This window comes from Dendrobates tinctorius, unplaced genomic scaffold, assembly GCF_039654945.1.
Source record: "Dendrobates tinctorius isolate UK_male_01 unplaced genomic scaffold, ASM3965494v1 ptg000012l, whole genome shotgun sequence".
Classification (NCBI taxonomy): domain Eukaryota; kingdom Metazoa; phylum Chordata; class Amphibia; order Anura; family Dendrobatidae; genus Dendrobates; species Dendrobates tinctorius.
The window spans coordinates 7,574,036-7,594,864 of record NW_027361680.1 but is presented as its reverse complement, the minus strand read 5'-3'; the positions used below and the strand labels follow the sequence as shown (position 1 = coordinate 7,594,864).

The 20,829-nt window shown below is 44.7% G+C and overlaps 1 protein-coding gene across 3 annotated transcripts in view; it reads left to right on the top strand.

Annotated features, from left to right (window-relative positions):
* Positions 1–20,829, top strand: part of CCDC190 (coiled-coil domain containing 190) — an 85,345-nt gene that overhangs the window by 53,991 nt on the left and 10,525 nt on the right. For 2 of the 3 annotated variants that reach the window (XM_073557930.1, XM_073557929.1), the window contains exons 1-3: positions 2,504–2,613; positions 6,767–6,969; positions 7,762–7,843. In XM_073557930.1, coding sequence (XP_073414031.1) covers positions 2,534–2,613; positions 6,767–6,969; positions 7,762–7,843 — 365 coding nt within the window. In that variant the 5' untranslated portion in view covers positions 2,504–2,533. Of the gene's footprint in view, positions 1–2,503; positions 2,614–6,766; positions 6,970–7,761; positions 7,844–20,829 lie in introns of those variants that run through there. The other variant, XM_073557931.1, reaches the window with a different exon arrangement.

Genomic DNA, 20,829 nt, shown 5'->3' with positions numbered 1-20,829 from the left:
TCCATTGGGTATAAACACTTCCCCTCCAATACCTGTTTTAACCAGTACATAATACAGGAAGCTGGAGGAGGGGGCCTCATGTGTGCCACATGGCAGAAATACAGCAAGCTGGAGGAGGGGCTTCAGAGCACAAGATAACATCCTTGGGAATGTATGACGAAGTGTCAGCTTACGCTGAGTCGTTCTTCTTAGAAAGAGTGGACCCTCTGGGCCGTGGCACCCACCCTCCTAGGGCGAGCTGACCTAGTAAGAACCACCCCCTATACAGGGAGTATCAGGGGCAAGACCAAGGGGGTGAGCCAACACGGCAGCTGGACCAGACAGCCGGCTCAGGGAAACAAGACAAGGCAAGACGAGTCATTAATTCAAAGAAACTTCATTAAGGAAGACTTCAGGTACAACAGGTGCAAAACGTGAACACACAGAACATAAGACAAGGTGCGTGCAAGGGCACGCCGAGGTCCAAGACTTGAGGAACTCTTCAGGGTGCAACAGGAGCAAACGTGAACACACAGAGTTCATGAAACAGGGTGCGTGCAATGGCACACCGAGGTCCAGGCATGGAACATGCCGATGGTACACGGACATCGGACTCCGGACAACAGTCCACGATCAACCAAGGCATCAGGGTCTGTAGCTCAGAGGGTGATCGTCAGGATCCGGACATCCAGAAGTTAGCCAGGGTTCCATGCAAGTAAACAAGAGAGATTAGTGACATGGTGCATGTCAACGGACACTCCAGGATCAGGTTCACAGGACAGAGACCTGCGCATGCCGAGGGGCATGCCAGGGACGGGTCAGGTTCACAGGATGGTGGCCTGCGCATGCCAAGGGGCATGCCAGGGAGAGGCACAGAGTACGGTGGCATCAGAATCCAAATGCTGGCATCGACTGACAGGGTCCAGGTATTTGGCTACGGACATCAGCTCCGGACATCAGGCCGCAGTGATCTAGGTCCGGACCTCTGGCAGCGGTCGGCAGGTTATGGAATCCGGCAGGCAAACTAGGAAATAGAGAAGAGCAAAAGGAGAAAAGGAGACAAAGGCTTTGTGCAAGAGTAGCACGAAAAGGCACAGTGCGAGAACCAGCGTGAGTGCAAGGGAGCACAGAGACCACGGCTGGGAGCACCGGCAGGTGGTATCGACAATGGCAGTTGCAAGCGGGCACGACTAGAGGCGGCACCGCTGCAGGGCCACGCAGCCAGACCACTATAGCACTGGATGGGGCACAGCGGCGAGCACGGCTAGAGGTGGCACGGCTGAGGCACACCAGGTAGGCACAGGCGACCAGGCACGTGCACGGAGGCACGGAGCCACAAGGCAGGGCTAGGCAAAGGGTACAGGACAGAGACGCGTGCGATACCGCACGGCAAAGCCTAGTACGAAATGTGCAAGAGCGCACGAAACATCAGGGACAATACAAAGATCTAGGCAGAGACCTGCGCATGCAAAGAGCATGCCAGGGACAGGGTCAGTCTAGCAGCGGAGCGTAGGCCGAAGCCCAGAGCCAGGCCAAGGAAGGACCTTGGGACTAGACAGGGTACAGAGCGAGGCCTGCACGTGTAGAGACACGCCAGGGGGAGGTTCAGAGCGGAGGCCTGCACGTGTAGAGACACGCCAGGGAGAGGTTCAGAGCGGAGGCCTGCACGTGTAGAGACACGCCAGGGAAAGGTTCAGAACGAAGGCCTGCACGTGTAGAGACACGCCAGGGAGAGGTTCAGAGCAGAGGCCTGCACATGCAGAGACACGCCAGGGAGAGGTTCAGAGTGGAGGCCTGCATGTGTGAGGAGACACGTCAGGGACAGAGGCAGAGGCAGGGTACCTGAAGCCACAAAGCAGAGCAAGACATGACACGAGGACAGAAACACGGAACAGAAGCAGAGCAATCAAGGACTACAAGACAAAGCAGAGCAGGGACAGAACATGGCACGAAGGACAAACACTAGACAAGACACGAGACCAGAGACGGAATACGAGCACGGAGCGTGTGCAGACACACTACAGAGCAAGGTGCAAGGGCACAGAATAGAGGGAGCACCCCACAGGCCAAGCAGCCATGCAGGGACACCACACAATACTCAGGCCCTGAGCATAGGAAGGGGCGGCCTGATATAGGGCATAGCACCTCCTCTTCCAGGTCAGGACCAGGGGAGCACCACCGGGTTCAGATCCACAGGATAACAGAGTGTAGTCACATGATTGGAGTTCCAGACATGACGAGACGACTGCAGAATCAGTGCTGAAACCTAGACAGGTCACATGATCAGAGTTCTAGACATGACGAGATGATTACCAAACCAGACAGTGCAGGATCCTAGGAAAGGTCACATGATCAGCGTTTCAGACATGACGAGATGACCGCAGAACCAGACAGTGCAGGATCCTAGGAAACGCCACATGATCAAGGTTCCAGACATGACGAGACGACTGCAGAACCAGACAGTGCAGGATCCCAGGAAAGGTCACATGATCAGCGTTTCAGACATGACGAGATGGTTGCAGAACCAGACAGTGCAGGATCCAGGCAGGGACACATGAGCAGGGATTCTAGACATGACGAGAAGATCACAGAAGGCAGAGCAGAAACGCAGGCATCCTGCAGCTCAGACATGAGGTGAGTGTGCACACTGCTCTAGGAAACATGCAGGATAGCAGACAAGATATGCGCATGCACATCGCTCCAGGAGTTCTTGAGACAAAACAGACAGGGCAGACATGACAGACATGGCGGACATGACAGAATGTTTAAACACCCAATCTAATTAGTGTAGTTGCCTTGAAATATCAATGGTCCTTTGTTGATGGATAAACAAATGACCAGTAATTTACATTCCTTTATCTTAAGTAAGTTTCAGTGACCTTTTGCTTACCTCATCTCAGTGTATATTATATTAAACTGATTGAAACCATATAAAAATAACTCATAGTATACAGCGTTGTGCTTTATTTCTGGCTCTGTCCACAATTGCACGTCCCTCTCTGCTCGCACGCACTGTGTGACGCAGTTTTGGCGGTTATTTGTAAAGTCTTTAGCACACAATTTAATAAAGTCTATGGCGCACAGTACCCAGCTTTGCCAGGCTACTTGTACCCAACTTTGCTAGGCTCGCTAAATCCTGTTCGTGACACCAGTTGGAGTGCCGCACGGGGCCTGGGGGTATTCGGTACTGGGCCCCTCGACTTCCATGGGGGATGGTGTCATGGCGGCGGCGACCCGGTCCGTGGCCCAGAGGCGTTCATTAATAAAAATAGGGGAAGTTGTGTGGTATTTATGTGGTAAAAAATGAAAATAAAGTTATTAGATGGTGAAATACGTGAAATGGTGGATGAGGAAAAAGCCAATATGCTAAATGACTTTTTTTCAACAGTATTTACACAAGAAAATCCCATGACGGATAACATGATCAGGGATAAAAATTCTCCATTAAATGTCACCTGCTTAACCCAACAGGAAGTACGGCCGTGTCAAAAATCACTAAAATTGACAAATCCCCAGGCCCGGATGGGATACACCCTCGAGTACTGCAGGAATTAAGCACAGTCATAGACCATTTTTTTTAATCTTTAAAGATTCCATAATAACAGGGTCTGTACCACAGAACTGGCATATAACAAATGTGGTACCAATATTCAAAAAGGGGACAAAAACTGAACTTGGAAATTATAGGCCAGTAAGTTTAACCTGGAGGGTTTTCTATGAGATACTATACTGGAGTATCTGGAGAAGAATAACCTCATGACCCAATATCAATATGGGTTTACAAGGGACCGTTCCTGTCAGACTAATCTGATAGGCTTTTATGAAGAGGTAAGTTCAGGACTGGACCAAGGGAATGCAGTGGACATGGTGTACATGGACTTTTCAAAAGCTTTTGATATGGTGCCACACAAAAGGTTGACACATAAAATGAGAACAATGGGGATAGGGGAAAATATGTGTAGATGGGTTTAGAGCAGGCTCAGGGATAGGAAACAAAGGGTGGTTATTAATGGAGCACACTTGGACTGGGTCACAGTTAGTAGTGGGGTACCACAGGGGTCAGTTTTGGGCCCGCTTCTTTTTAACATATTTATTAATGACCTTGTAAGTGGCATAGAGAGTAGAATTTCAATATTTGCAGATGACGCTAAACCCTGCAGGGTAATCAATACAGAGGAGGACAATTTTATATTACAGGAGGATTTATGTAAACTAAAAGCTTGGGCTGATAAATGGCAAATGAGCTTTAATGGGGATAAATGTAAGGTCATGCACTTGCGTAGAACGAACAAGATGTATAAATATGTGCTTAATTGTAAAACACTGGGCAAAACTGTCACTGAAAAAGACCTGGGTGTATGGGTGGACGACAAAGTCACATTTAGTGGCCAGTGTCAGGCAGCTGCTGCAAAGGCAAATAAAATAATGGGATGCATTAAAAGAGGCATAGATGCTCATGAGGAGATCATAATTTGACCTCTATATAAGTCGCTAGTGCGACCACACTTAGAATACTGTGTACAGTTCTGGTCTCCGGTGTATAAGAAAGACATAGCTGAACTGGAGCGGGTGCAGAGAAGAGCGACCAAGGTTATTAGGGAACTAGGGGGTCTGCAATACCAAGACAAGTTATTACACTTGGGGTTATTTAGTTTAGAAAATCGAAGGCTTAGGGGTGAACTTATTACAATGTATAAATATATGCGGGGACAATGCAAAGACCTTTCTAATGATCTTTTTACTCTTAGACCTGTGACGGGGACAAGGGGGCATCCTCTACGTCTGGAGGAAAGAAGGTTTAAGCATACTCACAGATGCGGATTCTTTACTGTAAGAGCAGTGAGACTATGGAACTCTCTGCCATATGATGTTGCAATGAGTGATTCCCTAATAAAATTTAAGAAGGGACTGGATGCCTTTCTTGAAAAGTATAATATTACAGGGTATATACACTAGTTTCCTTAATATTGCATTGATCCAGGGAGCAAGTCTGATTGCCATATGTGGAGTCGGGAAGGAATTTTTTTTCCCCAATGTGAAGCTTACTGTTTGCCACATGGGTTTTTTTTGCCTTCCTCTGGATCAACATGTTAGGGCAGGTTAGGACAGGATATGGGTTGAACTAGATGGACTTAAAGTCTTCCTTCAACCTTAATAACTATGTTAATAACTATGTTACCTGTGATATTCTAGTCAGAGGCGACCAGGGCTGCAGTGTTGCTTCTCTGGGATGGATGTTGGGCGCAGCTATGATGTTGTAGCCCTCCACAGGTAGGGCTGTAGTCCCAGGGCAAAGATGTTAAATAAATAGTAGAAGTGGTTGTAAACGTTGGGGTGCAGATAAATGAGAGAAAGACACAGAGAGGTGCAGTTTCTTTACCTTTTACTGGTAATAGGTTGCAGTTTGGAGTACCACATACAGGTGATGGAATGAGTCCGGCTCGCCTGGAGGCATTCAGGGGATCCACCTTGCCAGGTGGAGATTTAGGACCTTCCTTTCTGCGCTTTGATTGTGGGTCTTTGCTGTATATAACTATGCTGCGACCCTCTATTCGTGATGGGTTCACTAACCTGTATGATATCAGCGTGAGCCTATTCCACGGGTACCGTTCTCTTCACCGTTGGCCCTGGGCTCCTTATCCGCTGCCGTGCCCTCAGGTGATTACTGTGCACAGGAATTTACAATCCCCTGTACTTTCAGATTCGGCTATCAGGACTTACAGCTCCTGTCAGCCTAGGACTCTGATGTCCCTTTTCTCTTTATTAGCACTTCACTCAGGGGTCTGCTATATGCAGTATTTTAGCTTCCCTAGAGTCTCTCAGTCTCTGCTCTTGTCCTTTCCCTCTTCACAGATTAGCTCCCTGTCTTCATCTCACAGGATCTTCCAGAAAGATCCTTTTACCTCATGTCCTCACGTTTAAACTGTCATCATTTCTCCTCACAGCTCACAGCTGCTTCGTTTCCATGACAACCCCCTCAACTGACTTCCAGCTGACTCACCAACCCCCTCTGCTGGCCAGAATTTATAAGGCATGTCCCTTTTCTGACCTGCAGCAGGAAATTGTGATTAAATCTATGCTGCCTGGAATGGGGGTCCCTTTCTGCCTCCAAGCATGACCTTACCCATTAGAGGGAAGTAATGTCACTATGACAACTGGACTCTGGGGTGTCACAAAACCATGAATTAGATGTGAACAATAAGCTTTCCACCCAATAGATTTCAGGATTCGCATGATGGAAGCTCGTGAAATGCCCAATTCTAAAGAGACTCTTCTGGTGGATCTGGTGGATAGATCACTGTAAGATTGGTGTTGTCTGACCCCCCAGCACTCCACCTGTTAACTGTAATTATCTCTGGCAGTTTTAGGATATGAACAGTTTATGGAGCAGAGCCATTCAGCTAGCGACTACTGCCAGTTACTCCTTTTCCATTGAAGCTGATCTACAGTACACAGCATTGGCCACCAGACACTGTATAGAGCTGCACTATACTGATCTGTACACTGTTTTTATCCAGCTGCTGATAGAGGTGATAACAGCTGGTCAGTAATCAGTGGGGGGTAGATTTCAAACTCCAATGATTTTACTTTTTATCAATCAAAAAATAATAAACCACACCTTTTATACATGAGGCAAAACTTTAGGGGCTTCATAAATGACCATAGATATGTAGATTTTGCTTTGCTGTACTAACTTTGCGATATAATTGTATCATAAAAAATGACATAAAAGATAATATTACCAGACAGACCACTTATATATTGCTCATATGGTGTCTTTAACAAGCTCCTCTGAAGGTATGCAGCGTTCAAGACATCTTGGTAACAGTATGGATAAGCAATGGGAAGCTGAAAGGCGAGGAGCCAAGAGAGCAGAAGCTAGGCTCAACAATGGCATTCAAGAAATTGTGGAAGCTCAGCATTACCATATGAATAGCATGACAAAAGAGCAAAAACGATTACAGAAAGATCTTGTCAGGATCAAGCAAGGTATGAAATTCAAATGCTCTGATTTTTATTCAGTTTGTTTTACTTTAGATGTGCTCATGAAAGGAAGCCCAAAAATTATTGCCCCAATTCATCAAAGCTTTTAAGACAAAAACATGATGAATGAACCTCTAAAGACTGCAAAAATTTGTAGCAACTGGCAGTTGTGCCAACATTTTTGAACTTTTAGCGTTTTCACACCAATTTGTCCCAGCTATGCCGAAATAAGCAGAGCTAGGGATTGATAGAGATATGACACCACAGCTCATCTACTGTAATTCTTGACAAGCTCCTGACTGAAGTGAAATTTCTGGTGTAGCACAAGGAGGCATACCCAACTCGTAAGAAGCTCCAAAATCAGACTCCAGCACGTCTCCTCATCAAGACCAGTGAGAATATTGCTGCTATGGTGTATGGTGAAATGGGGCCTGTATGGTTTAGGTCATATTTTTTCTACACGTTAAAATAAGAATTTTGGAAAAGTGCTTGACGTTGGGATAGATGTTTGCCAATGTATTTAAGATATTAAAAGGGTTGTCCACTTTCAGAAAACGCTTTTCTATAAGCTATGGTAGTTAGAAAAAATAAAACGAATATTACTTGGCTCCAAAACTCCAACGCTGTGTCTTTGCTGCTGTCCTGGTCTTTTGATGTTTGTTTGCTTTGGTAACATCACCTCACCAGCTGAGTTCAGCAGCTCTGCCCATGTACATGACCCAAGCTACTGAGCTCGCTAATTAGAGACAACAACTTTAAGATTTACATTTAATAGTCAATTTGTTTATTATGTTCCAGCTACTGCAAAGAAAGCCGCAAATGTTAAAACCAATCACAAAACAGAAACTCCACAAACACAAGCAACAATTACAGGAAAGAGGTGAGATTACAATTCATAACGTACATGTTATTTATATGCTGTAAATGCACTAGAAGTGCCAAGCCAGTTCTACTACATAATGATTTGTCATAATTAGTGATGGGCTAATCCGTGGATTTTCAGTTCAGGCGGGTGTGTCCGAACATCTAAAAAAAATTTGGTTTGGGTACCAGAACAATACCCAATCCCAATTATGAACCCACACCCTATTCAGATGAATGGGGTTCCCGAACATCTGTTGCTTGACATGCTGTCATCTGCATGACAGCGTGGCAAACACAGGCTCTGATCGACAGTAAGATCATTACCGCCGGACAGAGAGCTGCAGTTCCCACACTGTCAGATGAGCCAGCAGCAGTGACTGGTAGTAAAAAGGTTAACTCTAGTCACAGGCATCAACTGATGAGAGAGTGCTACTCCCATCAGCCTACGTCTGCTGTCGCTGATAACATAATCAACAAAAAAACTGAGTGTAAATCCAAAAAGTAAAAATAAATTTTATATTTTATTGCAATATCAATATACAAGTACAAATACTTACAAAGAGAGAGTCCATATATAGGGGAAGGGACAGACAAATGGGTGTATATACCGGACCCTGAATCAGCATTAAGAGGTAGGAAGGTGGTTTGAAGTAACACTAATGAATAACATGTATTGATATATAATAGCATACGGTTTAAAGTGTATGTGTATATATGTAACCATACCAAGGTAAACAACTAGTCGGTCATACCATATAAAGGAACTCCCAAAAGGGTACCCTATAATAGCCCATATACCAATATTAAACCCGGTAAACAGTACCACTCTTACTCATAGCCCCTCGCTCAGGGTTCCGGAACACGCAGCCCCAATGCGCGTTTCGCGCTGGCTTCCTTGGGGGGCCGTGTCCAGAATGTGTCTAAACCGCTATTTATACAGTCCATAATTGCGCCCTCATGAGGCCAAATTAGCGGCGCATGTAACGCTGTGCAGGGCCGGACATTACGTCACATCCGGCGGTCCATGACGGTGCGGGTCACGGGGAATACCCCGTTGACGTCAGTGAACCACAATTGTCATAAAAGGACTCCAGGTGCGACACTCCAGTCATTGAAACAAAGCGCGACATGCGCACTGGCCGTAACCCGAACCGGAAATAGGCGATCCACCATCTTAGTTAAGGAAAAGGTAATCTGAAGCGTAAAATGTGACACTCCAGTCGAAAAAACAAAAGTGCGACAGGCGCACAAAATTATTTGCCCTCACATGATTGCTGCACGCCAGGCAGTCACCACATGGAAAAAATCCAAATCTCTGACTCCCTGTTGTAATGGAGTTAGTAGAATTCCCCACATAATGGCTACTACAGTGAATATCTCTCAGGTTTCTGCTCCGGCGTGCAGTCATAAGTGGTCCCTTTGACAATTGTCTAGATAGTATGAGATCAGTCAGAAGCATAGAGCAATGTCTCCTCATTATGGTTCTCATTAAATCCCACTGCTGATTATACGTGGAGATAAAACGAATCCCCACATCCTACTGAGGTCTCTTCTGGTAGACCAAAAGGTCCTTTCTCACGGCTCTTTTTGCATGTACAGTAGGTATCCTTGTTTTATATTTATCCTACTGTATCCCCAATCCCTAAATCTCTGCCCAAGGTCCACAGCTTGTTTTTCAAATAAGTCATCTGAGGTACAGATACGTCTGACCCGGAGAAATTGTCCTCTAGGGATGGCCTTGATGGTAGAGTTTTGATGGGCTGAAGACGCATGTATTAGCACATTTACTGCAGTTTGTTTGCGGAACACGTTAGGGTACCGTTACACATAACAATGTCCCAGTGATCCCACCAATGATTTGACGTGGATGGGATCACTGGGACATTGTTAGCTGATCGCTGGTGAGCTGTCACATAGACAGCCCCTCCAGCGATCAGGATCAGCGAGCACGCTGGTTACCAACGTAAACATCGGATTTCTAAGGGCCGAGGGGCCCTTAGAAACCCAATGTTTACCCTAGATACCAGTGTGCACTGCAGGCAGGGCGGGAGGTGGAGGCAGAGTGGCACAGACAGACCGGCGCAGCTCTGCTATCTGCTACTCCGGTCTGTGCGCCGCTCTGCCTCCACCTCCTGCCCTGCCTGCAGTGCACGCTGGTATCTAGGGTAAACATTGGGTTTCTAAGGACCCCGCGGCCCTTAGAAACCCGATGTTTATGTGGGTAACCAGCGTGCAGCGTCGCTCATCGCTGGCTCCCGCTGCCACACGCAGCAATGCGCGCTGGCCAGCGGGAGACCAGGGATGAAAAAATGGGCCAGGACGATCCAGGACGATCAGCGATACCCCGTGGGGGGGGCGATCGCTGCTGGATGTCACACACAGCGATCTCGCTGGAGAGATCGCTGATGTGTCACAAAAAAAGGAAATAACTTCCCTGCTGGCTATATAGGTGAGTCTGATGTTGTACCTGTTTTGATTCAATACGGACATGAATTTATCAAGTTCACAGACAGTGCCCTGCCAAATAAATAAAATGTCATCGTTGTATACTAGTATCCACCATGAAGATGGTTTGGAGGCTGCCAGATTCGTTTTGGAGGCCAGCAATTTGGATGCGGACATGAGGGAGCTGGTGTTGGACCTGTTGAGATTCGTATTGACACATAATTTTTTTACCTTCAGGGACCGGTACTACCTCCAGAGGCATGGTACAGCTATGGGGGCAACATGTGCGCCCTCTTAAGCTAATTTATTTCTTGGATAATGGGAGAGAGAGATCTTTCCAGAGGGCGCACACGTCTCTTCTCACATCCTAGGGTGGTACCTGTTCATTGATGACATTTTAGGTATAAACAGATCCTCAGAGAGATATTTGTATTGTCCCATTATATACTTACATTATACATGGTTATTAGATCGCCCCTCAGTCGTCTTTTTTCTGAGCTGGGAAAGCCATCCAGTCTGGCCTACACTGTTACTAGTGGTTCAGCCGCTCGACCCTTGTTCACATTCACGCCACTTGGCAAGTGAAAAGGTTTTAAATACTAGAGTAGGGACTGTCCCACAAGGGTTGCCGTGACGTGGCGGGATGGCTTGTACATTATTTTGATCAAAATTATGTTTACTAAATACCCTTATTATTATTACCTTTATGCATTATTTGCAGTACACATTTTTTACTTTTTAGTTCAGGATATTTGTGTTTTTTGCTTTTTGTTTTCTTTGATTCAATACAGACATGAATTTATCAAGTTCACAGACAGTGCCCTGCCAAATAGATAAAATGTCATCAATGAACCGGTACCACCCCAGGATGTGAGAAGAGGCGTGTGCGCCCACAGGAAAGATCTCTCTCTCCCAATATCCAAGAAATAAATTAGCATAAGAGGGAGCACACGGCGCCCCCATAGCTGTACCACGCCTCTGGATGTAGTACCGGTCCCTGAAGGTAAAAAAAATTATGTGTCAATATAAATCTCAGCAGGTCCAACACCAGCTCCCTCATGTCCGCATCCATATTGCTGGCCTCCAAAAAGAAGCTGGCAGCCTCCAAACCATCTTCATGGTGGATACTCGTGTACAACGATTCTACCTCAGCCAACACAAGTAACATATCAGAATCTAATGAAATGCCATCCAAGCTCCTTAGGATGTCCGTAGTATCCCTGACAAAGCAGGGCAGCATTTCAACTTGTGTTTTAAGATAATAATCAATAAATTTGCATACGGGTTCGCATAGCCCTCCTATGCCAGAGACAATCGGACGCCCCAGAGGACAAACTGGATCCTTGTGGACCTTGGGCAGAAGATAAAAGGTCGGCATAATAGGCCACTTAACCATAAGTCCATCCAGTAATTTTTTGGAGATAATACCCCTTTCAAAAGCTATCTCCAGCGCAGAAAAAAGTTTTTTCTGAAAACCAAGTAATGGATTTTCATTCAATTGGGTATAGGTCTCCCTATCCCTCAATTGTTTAAAAGCCTCCCGTTCGTATTTCTCCCCTGACCAAACAACCACATTCCCTCCCTTATCAGCCGGTTTTATGACTACATCATTCCAGGTCTTAATTTCTTTTAACGCCAACCACTGGGGCGGGGTAAGATTGTCCCTCCCCCTATGGTTGGTAATAGTTCTAAAGTCATTTACCACCAAACGGGTGAAAATTTCCACCTGTGGGCACAAGGACAAGGGGGGAAAAGTGGTTGAAGGTGATGAAATGGAGGGTGGAGAAATACCTGTAGTTTCTGGATTGGATTCCATCTCAAGTTCCTCCAGGGTCCGAAATGACTCCTGTTCCATATAGCTTAAATCAGAGGTAGATTTTGAATGTACAGTATTTTTCGCTTTATAAGACGCTCCGGATTATAAGATGCACCCCAAATTTTGAGGAGAAAAATAGGAAAAAAAAGTTTTTTTAATAAAATGGTGGTGCTTCTTATAATCCAGGCGTCTTATTGCTTATCACTCTGTCCCCAGGGTGCTGTCGCCTGCTCTGTCCCCGGGGTGCTGTCACCCGCTCTGTCCCTGGGGTGCTGTCGCCCACTCGGTCCCCGGGATTCTGTCGCTCACTCTGTCCTCAGGGTGCTGTCGCCCACTCTTTACCTGGTGTTGCCGGGTGATTCCGCCGCCACGCTGAAATCTCATCTCCCGAGATTTCAAGGCCGAGATCTCCATCTGCGCTTGCGCGGCGGCCATTTTCCAGGAAGCAATCCACCGCACAGGCATGGAAGGAACGTCACAGCCCCCGACGCAGCAAGGGACAGAGCCCGGCAGCGGCGGCAGCACCCGGGGGACCCAGCGCGGTGGAGGCAGCACCCGGGGCACCCAGCGCGGTGGCGGCAGTTAACGGACACCCGCAGCGGCAGCACCAAAAAAGGTATGTTTGCATTGTAAGACGCACCCCTATTTTCCCCCCAAATTTGGGGGGGAAAAAGTGCGTCTTACAAAGCAAAAAATACGGTTATTTGTTAAGCACAAGTTTTCTTGAGAACAGGTGAAGGTCCTTTACAGCTGTAAATAAATCAAAATTGTTACGAGGTGAGAAAGAAAGACCTAATCACAATACTTCCCTCTGTGCCTCAGAAATTACATGTGACGATAAATTTATTACCTCCAAAGGATTTGTCTTTGCTTTTTTATCTTTTTGAGGAGACATGGTCATTTTTCGCTTCTGCTTATTCCTTCCTCTGTTGGAACGGAAAAAATCCCTTCTATCCCATAGAGATCTATAGTTTTCAGATGTGGTAGATTTATCCTCAGCGGAGGAGACAGATGAAAAGGACACTGAGTGAGCCCTGGGTAAAGGTTTCCCAGTACTGGCATTATGTTTCCATTTATATATACGATTATTTTGGAAATCTGGTAGATTACGTTGATACTTTTATTCTGTATGATATCCTTTTCCCATTTTTGGATATCATTCTCAAGTTCTTGTTTGAATTTGCTAGCCATATCAGGAGTTGACTGTTTATTTAGTTCCTTCTGAATGGAACTCAATTCAGTGTCCAATTCATTGATTTTGGTACTGTTGGATTTGAACAGCAGCTCCATAAATGTCCGAGAGCATAGAGAAGCCGAACTCTCCCATTGCTTAATAAACTCTTCCTCTGTAATAGGAAATGAGGGGAACACTTGAACTCTAAGTCCTCTTGGTATAAGACCACATGTAATATATTTTTCAAGGAATGCTCTGTTCCACCACAGGCGGCTCCATTTACTGAGCAATTCCTTATAATTGTGTCCTCATGAGGCCAAATTAGCGGCGCATGTAACGCTGTGCAGAGCCGGACATTACGTCACATCCGGCGGTCCATGACGGTGCGAGTCACGGGGAATACCCCGTTGACGTCAGTGACCTGCAATCGTCATAAAAGGATGCCAGGCGCAACGCTCCAGTCGTTGAAACAAAGCACGACATGCTCACTGGCCGTAACCGGAATTAGACGATCCGCCATCTTAGTTAAGGATATGGTAATCTGAAGCGTAAAATGCGTCACTCCAGTCGCAAAAACAAAAGCGTGACATGCGCACTGGCCATACCTGGAACCGGAAATATGCGATCCGCCATCTTAATTAAGGGAAATGTGACCTAAAGCATAACATGCAGCAAAAAAGCTGCAGATCAAGTAACAGTAGGTATAATACTGCCTAACATAATGTTGCCTAACATAATCGGATAGCATACTCACTGTAATGGGACACAGTATGGAAGGTACACCCTGACAAAAACTGTATGTATGAGGGCTATTACAGGCACCAATAAAATAATAGAACCAGAACAATGAATATGTTATTAAAAAACCCATGTATATAAATGTACGAAAAAAGTGATAAAAATGTGACAAACATGTAAAAATATACATAGGATATCAAATCATTATTGGAATAGACATACATACAGTGCAATAAAAATTACAATCAAAATACAGTGTAATTAATAAGTGTATTAAGAGACATCACTGTGATATCAAAAAGTCATATAATTGTGCTACATTATCAGTGACCAACTGTAAAATGGTTCTGGAACTTCATCAGATGAATCTTGACATCCATGCAGAATAAATCAGTTAGAAGACTTCGATAGGATAAAGAGAAGAAAAAATACTAAAAAACACAAAAAACACACAGTAAGACACAAGAATTACAAACACACAATAAAACCACAATGAATCAAGGGACCTGTCAAGTGTTTTATTAGTTAAAAACCAAAAATGGTTATACACCAAAAATCGTGACAAAGCAAAAACAAAAACGTGTTCAACCCCAAACCATAAAGGGAATAACTAGGAATCCCTAATATGTAAACTGAGCTTCCACCTGCCTAGCCGCGGAGGTTGGCACCCTAGGGGGGAACGTTGTAGCGCCCCCGCTCAACGATGGCTATCCCTAGGGTCCCTGATACGCCCTACAGCCTCTAGGGGGACCCTCTACCGAATAGCACAAAGGACCCCTCGTGCTAGACAGAGATACTCCTGTATAGCGACGGGGTCTGTTCCACAGGACTGGCGCATAGCAAATGTGGTACCAATATTCAAAAAGGACTCTAAAAGTGAACCTGGCAATTATATGCCAGTAAGTCTAACCTCTATTGTTGGTAAAATATTTGAAGGGTTTCTGAGGGATGTTATTCTGGATTATCTCAATGAGAATAACTGTTTAACGCCATATCAGCATGGGTTTATGAGGAATCGCTCCTGTCAAACCAATCTAATCAGTTTTTATGAAGAGGTAAGCTATAGACTGGACCAAGGTGAGTCATTGGATGTGGTATATCTTTTTTTTTCCAAAGCATTTGATACCGTGCCACACAAGAGGTTGGTACACAAAATGAGAATGCTGGGTCTGGGGGAAAATGTGTGTAAATGGGTAAGTAACTGACTTAGTGATAGAAAGCAGAGGGTGGTTATAAATGGCATATTCTCTAACTGGGTCGCTGTGACCAGTGGGGTACCACAGGGGTTGGTGTTGGGACCTATTCTCTTCAACATATTTATTAACGATCTGGTAGAAGGTTTGCACAGTAAAATATTGATATTTGCAGATGATACAAAACTATGTAAAGCAGTCAATACAAGAGAAGATAGTATTCTGTTACAGATGGATCTGGATAAGTTGGGAACTTGGGGCGAAAGGTGGCAGATGCAGTTTAACAATGATAAATGTAAGGTTATACACATGGGAAGAAGGAATCAATATCCCCATTACACACTGAATGGTAAACCACTGGGTAAATCTGACATGGAGAAGGACTTGGGGATCCCAGTTAATGGTAAACTTACCTGGAGCAGCCAGTGCCAGGCAGCGGCTGCCAAGGCAAACGGGATCATGGGGTGCATTAAAAGAGGTCTGGATACACATGATGAGAGCATTATAATGCCTCTGTACAAATCTGTGGTTAGACCGCACATGTAGTACTGTGTACAGTTTTGGACACCGGTGCTCAGGAAGGATATAATGGAACTAGAGCGGGTACAAAGGAGGGCAAAAAAATTAATAAAGGGGATGGGGGAACTACAATACCCAAAGAGATTAGCAAAATTAGGATTATTTATTCTAGAAAAAAGACGACTGAGGGGCGATCTAATAACCATGTATAATGTAAGTATATAATGGGACAATACAAATATCTCTCTGAGGATCTGTTTATACCTAAAATGTCATCAATGAACAGGTACCACCCTAGGATGTGAGAAGAGACGTGTGCGCCCTCTGGAAAGATCTCTCTCTCCCATTATCCAAGAAATAAATTAGCTTAAGAGGGCGCACATGTTGCCCCCATAGCTGTACCATGCCTCTGGAGGTAGTACCGGTCCCTGAAGGTAAAAAAATTATGTGTCAATATGAATCTCAACAGGTCCAACACCAGCTCCCTCATGTCCGCATCCAAATTGCTGGCCTCCAAAACGAATCTGGCAGCCTCCAAACCATCTTCATGGTGGATACTAGTATACAACGATGACATTTTATTTATTTGGCAGGGCACTGTCTGTGAACTTGATAAATTCATGTCCGTATTGAATCAAAACAGGTACAACATCAGACTCACCTATATATCCAGCAGGGAAATTATTTCCTTTCTCGATATAGAAATTAAGATACTTACTAATGGTTACCTACAGACTAACGTGTTCCGCAAACAAACTGCAGTAAATGCGCTATCACATGCGTCTTCAGCCCATCAAAACTCTACCATCAAGGCCATCCCTAGAGGACAATTTCTCTGGGTCAGACGTATCTGTACCTCGGATGACTTATTTGAAAAACAAGCTGTCAACATTGTGCAGAGATTTAGGGATCGGGGATACAGTAGGAGAAATATAAAACAAGGATACCTACATGCAAAAAGAGCCATGAGAAAGGACCTTTTGGTCTACCAGAAGAGACCTCAAAAGGATGTGGGTATTCGTTTTATCTCCGCGTATAATCAGCAGTGGGAGTTAATGAGAACCATAATGAGGAGACATTGGTCTGTGCTTCTGACTGATCCCATACTATCTAGACAATTGTCAAAGGGACCACTTATGACTGCACACCGGAGCATGTGAAGGCAAATAATTTTGTATCATCTGATGGCCAGCGTGAATACGGGATTAGACATCACATCACGTGTAGAACTTCAGGCATAATTTATTACGCCCGTTGTTCTTGTAACCTTATATATATTGGTCTGACATCTAGGGAGTTGAGGATGAGAACACGTGAACATGTTAGGGACATCTTGGCAGCACGTGAAATAGATGACATGTGCATTTTGAAGACACTCCCACGACACTTAAAGATCAGACATAATTGTAATCCTAAGGAATTAAAAATCTGGGGGATTGATTGCATTCATTTGGGGATTCGAGGTAGTGATGTTAAGCGTGCTCTTGCACGGAGAGAATGCAAATGGATTATAACCTTGAATACAATGATGCCAGCAGGGCTCAATGAACAATTGAGCTTTGCTTCTTTTCTTTGAACATGTGACAGGTCCCTTGATTCATTATGGTTTTATTGTGTGTTTTTAATTCTTGTGTCTTACTGTGTGTTTTTTTGTATCTTTTAGTATTTTTTTCTTCTCTTTATCCTATTGAAGTCTTCTAACTAACTTATTCTGCATGGATGTAAAGATTCATCTGATGAAGTTCCAGAACCATTTTACACTTGGTCACTGATAGTGTAGCACAATTATATGACTTTTTGATATCACAGTGATGTCTCTTAATATACTTATTAATTACACTGTATTTTGATTTTAGTTTTTATTGCACTGTATGTATGTCTATTCCAATAGTGATTTGATATCTTATGTATATTTTTACATGTTTGTCACATTTTTATCACTTTTTTTGTACACTTATATATATGGGTTTTTTAATCACATATTCATTGTTCTGGTTTTATTATTTTATTGGTGCCTCTAATAGCCCTCATACATGCAGTTTTTGTCAGGGTGTGCCTTCCATACTGTGTCCCATTACTGTGAGTATGCTATCCGATTATGATAGGCAACATTATGTTAGGCAGTATTATACCTACTGTTACTTGATCTGCAGCTTTTTTTGCTGCATGTTATGCTTTAGGTCACATTTCCCTTAATTAAGATGGCGGATCGCATATTTCCGGTTCTGGTTATGGCCAGTGCGCATGTCGCGTTTTTGTTTTTGCGACTGGAGTGTCGCATTTTACGCTTTAGATTACCTTTTCCTTAACTAAGATGACGGATCACCTATTTCCGGTTCCGGTTATGGTCAGTGCGCATGTCGCGCTATGTTTCAACGACTGGAGCATCACACCTGGCGTCTTTTTATGATGATTGTGGGTCACTGATATCAACGGGGTATTCCCCGTGACCTGCACCGTCATGGACCGTCGGATGTGACGTAATGTCCGGCGCTGCACAGCGTTACATGCACCGTTAATTTGGCCTCATGAGAACACAATTATGGACTGTATAAATAGCGGTTTAGACACATTCTGGACACGGCCCCCCGAGGAAGCCAACGTGAAATGCGCGTTGGGGCTGCGTGTTCCGGAACACTGAGCGAGGGACTATGGGTAAGAGTTGTACTGTTTACAGGATTTAATAATGGCATATGGGCTATTATAGGATACCCTTTTGGGAGTTTCTTTATGTGGTATGACTGACTAGTTGTTTACCTTGGTATGGTTACATATATACACATGCACTTTAAACCGTATACTACTATATATCAATACATGTTATTCATTAGTGTTACTTCAAACCACCTTCCCACCTCTTAATGCTGATTCAGGGCCCGGTATATACACCCATTTGTCTGTCCCTTCCCCTATATATGGACCCTTTCTTTGTATGTATTTGTACTTGTATATTGATATTGCAATGAAATTTAAAATTTATTTTTACTTTTTGGATTTACACTCAGTTTTTTTGTTGATAATGTCTGAGCGAGTGTACCATTTGGGAATTTTCCCTGGTTCTCAGGTTATTGGATCCTATTGAGGATCACCTGTAGATTAATTACCATGTATTCTGCTCTAATTTGCATATATATTGTCGCTGATAAGAGCGAGAGGAGGCACCGCTGATGGGAGTATTCATCATCTGGTGCCTGTGCTAGAAATAAGTACCATACATACTCGTGTATAAGATGAGATTTTCAGCCCATTTTTGGGGGTTGAAAGTCCCCCTCTCAGCTTATACATGAGTCATATACCTGGGGGTCAGTGGGGGAGGGGGAGCAGGGGTGTCAGAGATCATACTTACCCCCCGGCGCGATCTCTGCAGCCTCCCCGCTTCTCCACGGTCTCCCTTCCTGCCTTCAGCAGTCACGTGGTACTGCTCATTAAACGCATGAATATGTGCATATTCATGAGTGTAATGAGTGGCATCACGTGACCGCTGAAGGCAGGAAGGGAGACCGTTGGGAAGCCGGGCTGCAGAGACCGCGCCAGGAGGGGGTAAGTATAGCGATATTCACCTGTCCGGGGTCCATCGCTGCTCTCCGCTGTCTGCTGCTACCTGTGTCCGTGATGTTTAGCCAGCAGGGGGCGCAGTGGTGTGGTTAGTGCGCGCTGTGCCCTCTGCTGGCTGAACAGTCACTGACAGAGAACGCGCAGACAGCGGTGAGCAGCCCTGGACCACGGACAGGTGAATATCGCAGGTGCCGGGTCCTGAGCAGGAGAGGTGAGTATGGCATTTCATTTTTTTTTTTTTTAGCAGCAGCATATGGGGGCATAATGTATGGAGCATCATATGGGGCAGCATATGGGGGCATATTCTATGGAGCAACATATGGGGGCATAGTCTATGGAGCAGCATATGGGGGCATATTCTATGGAGCAGCATATGAGGGCATATTCTATGGGGCAGCATATGGGGGCATAGTCTATGAGGCAGCATATGGAGGCATAGTCTATGGGGCAGCATATGGGGGCATAATCTATGGAGCAGCAGATGGGGACATATTCTATGGAGCAGCATATGGGGGCATATTCTATTGAGCAGCATATGGGGGCATAGTCTATGGGACAGCTTATGGGGGCATAGTCTATGGAGCAGCATATGGGGGCATAGTCTATGGAGCAGCATATGGGGGCATAGTCTATGGAGCAGCATATGGGGGCATACTCTATGAAGCAGCATATGGGGGCATAATCTATGGAGCAGCATATGAGGGCATAATCTATGGAGCATCTTATTGGGGCATAATCTATGGAGCATCTTATTGGGGCATAATCTATGGAGCATCTTATGGGGGAATAATCTATGGAGCATCTTATGGGGCCATAACCTTTATGGAGCATTATATGGGGCATATTATTCTATGGAGCATCTTATGGGGGCATTATTAACCTTTGTGCAGCATTATATGGGGTGTATTTTGTATGGAGCATCTTATGGAGCCCATCATGAACTGTATTGAGCATTATATGGGGCTCCTGATTCAATATGGATATTCAAAAACATTTTAACCTACTGATGTCTCAATTAATTTTACTTTTATTGGTATCTATTTTTATTTTTGAAATTTACCAGTAGCTGCTGCATTTTCCACCCTTGGCTTATACGCGATTCAATAAGTTTTCCCAGTTTTTGTGGCAAAATTAGGGGGGTCGGCTTATATACGGGTCGGCTTATACACGAGTATATACGGTAAATAAATAAAAAATGACGTGGGGTCTCTTCTAATACAGCTAATCATAGCTTGTATTAGCAGGTTTAAATTTTAAGGTACACGTGATTCACTTGCTTCGTTACCCGGACAAATTGCTGAAATTTCTAAAAGAGACAATCCATCATACTGAAATCTGGACTGTAAATACTTTGATTCATGAGAAATTGATGTTTTAAAGCAGGTGTTGAAAATGTCCACTGTTTGCATCCAAGCACGCCTGCGCGTGCCGTTACATATTGTTGAATGTATTCCACAGGACATCTGGAGTCATATCCACAATTTCTGACTGTGTTCTGTAGGAGTGCCTGAAATGTTTGTGGGCCCTTTCTATTCCTGAACGACAGTGACTCTGTACGGCTG